Source organism: Primulina tabacum, chromosome 16, assembly GCF_025594145.1.
Source record: "Primulina tabacum isolate GXHZ01 chromosome 16, ASM2559414v2, whole genome shotgun sequence".
NCBI classification, from domain to species: Eukaryota; Viridiplantae; Streptophyta; class Magnoliopsida; order Lamiales; family Gesneriaceae; genus Primulina; species Primulina tabacum.
This window is the reverse complement of record NC_134565.1, coordinates 21351222-21359847: the sequence shown is the minus strand read 5'-3', so window position 1 is coordinate 21359847 and position 8626 is coordinate 21351222. Positions and strand designations below refer to the sequence as shown.

Sequence of the window (8626 nt, the reverse complement as noted above, 5' to 3'; positions counted from 1 at the left end):
CCTAATTAAAAAGATAATTCGCCAACTTGACTGATCAAAAAACTCAATTTAGAACAATTCGTGTAACGACCATGGGCTATCCTGATCTTGGGCTCCCTCGGGGCCTTGTCCCATCTTGGGTTCCCATTGGGTCCTTTTCCCCCACGGGCTTTCCCATGCGTCATTACTCATAGAACTTCTCCAGCCCAGGCACTGGAGCTTTTACCATCCCAGGATTTGAACCCAAGACCTCCTGGACATATAGATCATGGCAAAGCAATCCTGCCTTTTTTTGTAACGACCATTGGCTATCCCGATCTTAGGCTCCCTCGGGGGCCTTGTCCCGTCTTGGGTTCCCACTGGGGTCTTTTCTCTTACGGGCTTTCACATGCGTCATTACTCATAGAACTTTTCCAGCCCAGGCACCGGAGCTTTTACCTTACCAGGATTAGAACTCAAGACCTCCTGGACATATAGGTCTTGGCAAAGCAATTCTGCCTTTTTTTGTTACGAACATGAGCTATCCCGATCTTGGGCTCCCTCAGGGGCCTTGTCCGGTCTTGGGTTCCCACTGAGACCTTTTCCCTTACGGGCTTTCACATGCGTCATTAGTCATAGAACTTCTCCAGCCCAAACACTAGAGCTTTTACCTTACTAGGATTGCTGCCAAGACCTATATAAGTCCAGGAGGTCTTGAGTTCTAATCCTGGAAAGGTAAAAGCTCCAGTGCCTGGGCTGGAGAAGTTCTATGAGTAATGCGCATGGGAAAGCCCGTGAGGGAAAAGGCCCCAGTGGAAACCCAAGACGGGACAAGGCCCCCGAGGGAGCCCAAAATCGAGATAGCCCATGGTCGTTACTAGTCGCATTTCACGTCAGTTGGGCAAAATCGAATGTTATCGAGATCTAACTGATCGCGGAACTACCGAACTGATTACACTAAAACAATAATCAGTTGGGTATGAGAAGTTGGGGTATTTTGGTTATATCGCTCAGCTCATTTGTTGGAATGAAGCGATTCATTATGAGTTGGAAAGATAAGACTTTGAACTACAAATCAACTTCAGAAGTTAGTCTGAATCGAAGCTTAAGATGCTGATAAATGACGATGAAGCTACTGGTTCTGCACAAACTAGCTAATTTCAGCATACCAGCTGAAATTGAACTGAACCTGCAGCTGACCAACTGAACTGAACTGAACCAGCTACTGACCAGCTGAAACTGAACTGAACCAGCAGATGACCAACTGAACTGAACCAACTGCTAACCAACTGAAATGAACTGAACTGAACCAACTTCTGACCAACTGAACTGAACTGAACAAGACCAGTTGAAACTGAACCGAACCAGTTGAACTGAACCAGACCAGCTGAACTGAACTGAACCAGACCAGTTGAACTGAATCAGTTGAACAGAGTTGACCACTTGGGAAAATGTCCAGCAAGGCGAATTTGACCGTTGCAATTTCAGATACAGTACAGAAACTTTCCAAACGGTCATATTCTTGTATCTAACGTATATATCATTGTTGAAGCCTATAAATACAATATATTGAAGATCAAATTAGAGCTTTTGAAGAGGATTCAAAGCATGAGCAGTTAGCATGAAAAAATCAGCTAGTTGAGAGCACAAGCCCTTGTGTGAGGATACATTTGAGATGTGCACTATAAATGAAAAATTCCTCACACATATACAAGCGAGTTGAATTTCAAATATTAGTTGAGTGAGTTTTCACACAAAGACGTAAAACAATGTGTTTGTAGTCTTTGCATTTGAGACATTAAACAATATGCTGATTGTAAGGTGCTGCCTGCAATCTTGAGTGCTAGGAGTTCTAGTTGGGTGATGCCCTTTTGGAGTGGGTTTGTACAAGGTGTTGTATAAATCAAAGTCTTCTATTGGATTTCCCAAGGGGAAGAAGAGGTGACGTAGGAGCATTTGAACTCTCCGAACATCCATAAACAAATTCGTATCTATTTATTTATTGCATTTACTTATCATTTTCATTGTTTTTAAAGATACATTGTTCAAGCACTTTATGTGTTCTTCAAATACAAAAATATTGCATACAAAGTGTTTGATAAAATGCTTCAATTAAAATATTTTTACTCATTCAACTTGTATATATTTTAAATACTTTACAAAATATTTAATCGGTTTCTACGAAGGATTATTTCGAGTATCTTCCGCTTGGTTTGAACACCAAACTCGATTTGATTCGTTGGTGTTAAATATTTCAAGAACCGAGCTATTGTAGCTCAACGATCTATCTCCCTAACCGATCCTAACAGATTCGATATAGCCCAAAGAGCTCAAATGATATGCATAGCTGGTCACCTAAATGGTCCAATTATAATAAGTAGAGCTCTATAAATAGCTATCACAATCACTATTATAACTATAAGCCAGTTCAGAAAAGATATCAGATGAACAACAAGGTAAACAAAGCTAAAACACATCTTGTATCAACTACACACAACACACCCCACACACAAAAATTAGATAAATCAATTTGGAACGCAGCAACTGGAAAGTCAGTTCGACTGATCCAAGTCTGATTTTCTAAATGACTAATCGTAGTATTCGCAGAACTAGTATATCAAAACTGAAACTGAGGCTATCAAAGCTTTCAAACTAAAAAGACATCAGTTTGAACTGACTACCCAATATAGACCAGCTTAACCAATAAGTCGACAAGTTTTATTCCTGATCAGTTGGGCGTGTCATCAGTTGCAATTTGAATTACAACAGATAAACTGACATTCTGTACCTAAGCAAATCAATCGGCACACAATGGTCTGATATCTCGTACTATTGTCAGAGGAATGTCTGCATGGACAAAAAGGCGACTCAACGGATACCATTCTTAAATGCATTCAATGTTACCGTTGGAATCGAAAACTATAAATAGCTAAGAAGTTCAGTTGTGGAAAAAAGACGATTTTCACGAGAATATCAGTTATACAACTACTCAAGAACACTCAATTATGAAGTTAGTTTTGATTCATTTTAAAGCCCACATCCAATTTGAAAATCGCAAATTCAGCTCACACATTTATTTATTTGTAGCAATCAGACATGCTATTATTTGAGCAATTAAGTTATTAACTAATAATTTTAGAAGAGGCTAAGACTTTCAATTTGGCAATATTTAAGTTCAATTTGAAGTTAGTTGTTATCTCTTGTTGTATTAATCAAAGGTTTTGTTTTTTAGTGTAAACAAATCTTTGAAATAGAAGAGGTGACGTAGGAGTATTTGAAGTCTCCAAACATCCAGAAAAATCCTAGTGTTCAATTTTTCTTATTTAATATTTCGTAACCACCTTTCAAACATTCAGTTTTATAGTATCCAAGCAAAAAATATTCAAATATATCTTTCAATATATTTCCGCATTATTTTTAGTTAACTGATTGATATCGACACACAAGATTTCGATATCAGTTTTTCAAAGAATTAACTCACATTCGAAAAAGAATTCAAAAACTAAAAGTGCTTATTCAACTCCCTTCTAAACACTTTACCTGAGTTAACCTATCTTAACAGAGATTATGATTTTTATCGAAAAGTGTAAATTATTATTAATTCACATGTAAATTATTTTAATTCACCAAAATTAATAAGCATAAATATTATTTATTTTTTTAAAAATAAAATTTAATAAATTGAGTAAAAAAATATAATGAATACAAACAAAAACAAATTAAATTATTTGATTTTATTCATGACTTATAATTTTTTTAAATAAGTTATTCATTTATTTTATTTTATTTGAAAATAGAGTGCATTAATGTAAATTTTTTTAGTCGGAAAGAATAGTAATAGTTAAAATGATTATTTATCATATTTTTTATTTGTGATAAATCATAAATTTTTAAAAACTAAATTAAATGAGTATTGATATACTTTACGAGTGAATATGTGTCAACAAAAACAAATAAAACATAAAATTGATTGAATTATTAGTGTTTATCATAACAAATAAACAAAGCCTTTGAGCAAAGTTGAGGGATCGGTGATCTCCCCGTTGTACAGCTCTAACGATTATAGTATAAGGAGTGATACTACAATTAGAGCAAAGCTGAGGGTTAAATCGCTAATTTGTTTTATGAAAACAGGGGACCTGTGGAAGGCCTTGTCATGCGGAGTTCAGCTTCAACAGAGCGGGCGAGAATTATGATAAAACGCCAAAATCTGCTATTCAGAAGTCACTTCGGTTCTTCCTTCACTCCGCTATTCACGACAACACTAAGAATCATGTTTTAATCAACTGCACTTTACCTTTTGGGATTTTTCTTATTTGTTGTTTATTCTGTTTTTCCAGCTCATGTTGGCATGAAATTTCGGTGATATCTAACTGTTATGGGGAAATTTTACCTTATTCCGAGTATTAGGAATTGATTTTGAGTGATTTTGAAGTTATTGTAGCAAACTGTGTAAAATCGCTTCCGTTTTATTTTGTCATAATATCTGTTATAATTAAATTTGTTTAAGTGGTCTGTCTATGCATGATTATAGTTTTTGCCCCCTGATTTCTCTTTTCGTGTAGATGCTGTTGCAAATTTTGAAATGCAAACAGGCAGAGTTTTAAGAGGGGGAGACCAATACTTTGCCAACATTCATACCTGAAATTTTGAGTGAGTGGAGGGGGTGGAACATATATTTCAAAAGAAATTACACCAGACTTTTGATTTACCCACAGATCTACCTCTCTTTTGATGCTTTCAATTAGACGATATAGAACCGCTTAGGATTCGCCATTTTGAAAAGTTTCTTTGAATGTCATTATTTCTTAGTGGATGCATGTTGGCATTTTTATAGCCTCGAAGATTATATAATATTTTTGTTTCTGAAACAAGGCAGTCTTAGATTCGTGTCCGTACTGCATTCTTATTCTCCGAGTATGAAAGTAACTGCATTTGTTTGTGTTTGATAACAGTTTTCCTTGTAATTTTACGAGAACCCAATAACCTTCACATGGTGCAGTGCAAATATATCTTGTCCGCTTATGTTCTATATTGTGTTTCGTCTCTGCAGTGGATATTGATAAAGGATGCGAAGCAGCTGAAATCAAGGTAGGAGGAAATGGGTGTGATGTTGAATCAGAAGGAAGCTTTGAGGAATTAAATGAAAATGATTTTTTTGATGCTAAGGACTTGGAGGGAAGTGAAGTTGCAGAACCGTGCGTAGGCATGGAATTCGAATCGGAAGATGATGCAAAGAGATTTTATAATGATTATGCCCTGAGAGTAGGATTTGTTGTACGCATTATGCAACGCCGTCGTTCAGAGATAGATGGTAGAACTCTTGCTAGGCGTCTTGGATGTAACAAACAGGGTTTTTCTCCTAATGTGATAGGCAAGATAGGGCCAGGAAGAAAGGCTCGGCCTAATGCACGTGAAGGTTGCAAAGCAACAATACTTTTTAAGATGGCGAAATCTGGAAAGTGGGTTGTTACTAGATTTGTGAAGGAGCATAACCATCCTCTGGTCGTGACTGTTCATGAACATACAATGGTGGTATGCCTTCAACTTTGATATTTTCGCTTTTCTGGTCATTACATCACTTTCATTTTTTTTTCTTTTTTTGAGAAATATATTCCTTTCTTTATTTCCACTGAATATGAGAAGATTTATGGCAGAAGTTTCCAGAGTTGACAATTTTTTTATGAGTTCAATGATGTGTCAAAGTTAGGCGAGTATTTGAAGTTTGAACCAAGACAGGAAAAAAATGAGTTTAGCTGCTGTTTGTAAGTGCAGTCGAAAATACCCAAGAATAGAAAAATATTAAGGAGCAGAAAAGAAAATTTGAGTTATTTCCGAACTGGAGAGATGGAAGTACATCATTTAGTTTGTGTGGGTGCAGTCTAAAAGATAAAAATAAGAATAATTGTAAAATGACAGTTAGTGTAATCCAAGGTACGTAACTTTTGAAACCACTTCAATAATAAACAATGCCTTGCCCCATTTTTCGCATATAGGTATGTTGAGGCAAGAATCAATGCATGGATTAGCTGTTAAACCTCTGTCCTGTTTCTTTGTGCTCTATTAGTCCCATCCTTTTCTTTCTGAATAAAATATAACCTGTTGGTTTGTTTTGTTTGGTTATATCTATTCAGGATACCATTCTAGTCAATTTTGAATTTATGTTAAATTTGTGACACCAACTTCCTACTATATTATATACGTCCACATGCACTCATGCATGCCCATGTGCATGTGTTGTCCACATCTATGGATTCTTGTGAGAACACCATGCGCTCGTGTTATATCAGTTAATGGGTAATGTGTGTTATAGGCTCGATGGCGCATGTTATATCAATTAACGGATAACATGTGTATTATAGGCTCAATAAATTGAACCCAATTTATTTTAGACCTGTCTCTAGTGGAAATATAAGATGACATGCTTTAGGGGAGTGGATGAGTTCAGGGGAGGGACAAAAAGAATAAATATGGGATTTTTTATGGAGTAGATAATCGATCCAGCATTTTATTTTGTTAAGGGAGTTCCTCCATGAGCTAGGGGAAAGAGAAACCGCTCTCCTTTGTTGACGCCTTGGGGCCATAATCTTCAATGTTGAAGATTTTAGTCTCTATTTTTATTCTTTATATTTCAAGAAATACATATACTTGGAGGGACTTCTTTCCGTTTTTGTTTGATCTTGATTAATTGTGCTAAATTTGGGCATGCCAACAAAGTACTGGTTCAGGATAAACTCAAGAAGACTATGATGTCTATATGTTGACTGTGATGAGCAGCTATTTCACGTGTAATATGTCCATTATTTTTTATAGCTAGGATTGCTTGGAGAACTTGCATTTGACATATATATATATGGACATCATGTGTTTATATCACACAGGAAATAACAATCATTTTTTTCTCCCAGATCACCATATAATTTCTTGTAAAGATTAGTGTACCAGAGAATTTACATCAACTTTTTGACCAAATAGCCGAAAACTGAGGGATATTACTTTTTCTTTAGCTTTATGTTTAGGTTGTGTTTGTGTTATTATATATCATGTTGCAAGGAGGGGATAAAACATTCTCAGTTATTTGAACTTACATGCACAATGATTATTATTATTTTCCTTTCTCTGCTGAAATATTTGTGGGTTTTTTAGAGAGAAGATAAAAAATCAGCAGGATTTGAGTATGTGAGAGACACAGGCAGTATTTTTGCATGTTGGATACCATATAAAACTTGGGAAAAAATTGGCTATCGAGCAGGTAATAGGATATAAGATGTAAATAGTAATATATAGCTACTCAACCTCATGATATGCGTGTGTATCTCTTGTGCATATAATAACACAGGTTTGGGTTATAATGGCCGTAGCATATGGGAATCAGGTTGTGGGATGATCTGGAATATACTGGATGATTTTACAAATTTATTCTTATCCATCCCCTTTGTATTTTCCTGAGTTGAAAGCTATATTGGCAACATTTATTTGATATATTGAGGTAAATATTCGAAAGGTCTTTCTACTAATATATTCTAGTTTCTAAGACTTTCTTGTTTCCAAACTCATTGACGCAGCGTGACAAGGACAAGGAAATCCAAGAACTCACTCAAGAACTGCAGCATCAAGATCAGCTATGCGCAGAATACCGAGAAAGACTACTAAATCTCCTGGCGAACGTCGAGAAGGAATCTGATCACTTGTCTTCTAGAGTTCTATCAGTTGTTGAAAGCGTGCGAAAATCAGAAGCTGAAGCACTTAAGATGTTCAGTACAGAGTCTTTGAAAATGTGAGAGGAGCACTGGATGAGGTCCCTATGCTTGTCACCTAGTAATTATAGATAGACTTACAAGTTTTAGTTTCTGTTTTATGTTTTGCTTCAAAATGGGGTTGGTGTTGTGATCAGAATGGGAGAGATACGATGTATACAATGTTGCTGCATTGCGATGGAACACCCAGACGAAGATTAAACCAGCATTTTGCCAATAATTGAAATTGGGGTATGACTTATTGCATGTAAATTTTTTGTTTATATTTACGTTATGAAAACAAAGCAATATTGGTTTGTATTTGTATTACGGGATAAGAATTATAGATACGTGAGATGCGACATATCTTCTTTACGAAATGGGAAGAAAATAACATAATCATAGTAAAAGTCAGTTTAAGCGGTGTTTAATCTCGCTTAAAGTTTAATACGTTAATACTCATATTTTATTCTTGTTATTGTTAATAAGAATCTAGATAATAGAGATAAATTTAGTGTCTTGATCTCAAATTGTAGTATGATTCTACATTAATTTTCATAATTTTATTTTATTATTTTAAATTCTAGTATGATCTCTTTTTAATTTTCATTAATTTTTACAATCATAAATAATAGAAAATTTAAATGGGCATGAAGAATGTTCAAAGTTATGTGGTTTTGAAAAGGTAGAAACACATATTATAAATAAAATTAATTCGATAATTTTTTTTACAACTAAAAATATTTTTATTTAATTGTTCTAATACAATCATATATCATCAAGTAAATTAATTATTTGATTATTATATAAATAGATAGCTCTTTAAATTTGTGAAGTGGACTAGAATCCATATGTGATATTCCAATTATTATTGGATTTTTACGATTTGAACAATTGACAAATCCTTTATTTTTTAAACATAAAATGATAGT

At 34.9% G+C, this 8626-nt stretch overlaps 1 protein-coding gene across 2 annotated transcripts; it reads left to right on the top strand.

Annotated features, from left to right (window-relative positions):
- Positions 1 to 4099: 4099 nt before the first annotated feature.
- LOC142529552 (protein FAR1-RELATED SEQUENCE 5-like) lies at positions 4100 to 7956 on the top strand. 2 transcript variants are annotated; one of them, XM_075635100.1, is made up of 3 exons: positions 4100 to 4190; positions 5012 to 5493; positions 7524 to 7956. In XM_075635100.1, exons 1-3 carry the CDS (start codon positions 4115 to 4117, stop codon positions 7737 to 7739), a joined length of 774 nt encoding a protein of 257 aa, XP_075491215.1. In that variant the 5' UTR covers positions 4100 to 4114; the 3' UTR covers positions 7740 to 7956. The 2 variants fall into 2 exon arrangements, with proteins under 2 accessions (XP_075491215.1, XP_075491216.1); XM_075635101.1 differs by lacking the exon at positions 4100 to 4190 and adding an exon at positions 4594 to 4611.
- The last annotated feature ends 670 nt before the right edge of the window (positions 7957 to 8626 follow it).

What these genes read in the sequence shown, in the direction of transcription:
- LOC142529552 (XM_075635100.1), top strand. Translation starts at nt 4,115, where the DNA reads ATGCGGAGTTCAGCTTCAACAGAGCGGGCGAGAATTATGATAAAACGC. An exon ending in GCTATTCAGAAGTCACTTCG is followed by an intron (nt 4,191 to 5,011) that starts GTTCTTCCTTCA and finishes TCGTCTCTGCAG; the next exon opens with TGGATATTGATAAAGGATGC. An exon ending in TTCATGAACATACAATGGTG is followed by an intron (nt 5,494 to 7,523) that starts GTATGCCTTCAA and finishes TCATTGACGCAG; the next exon opens with CGTGACAAGGACAAGGAAAT.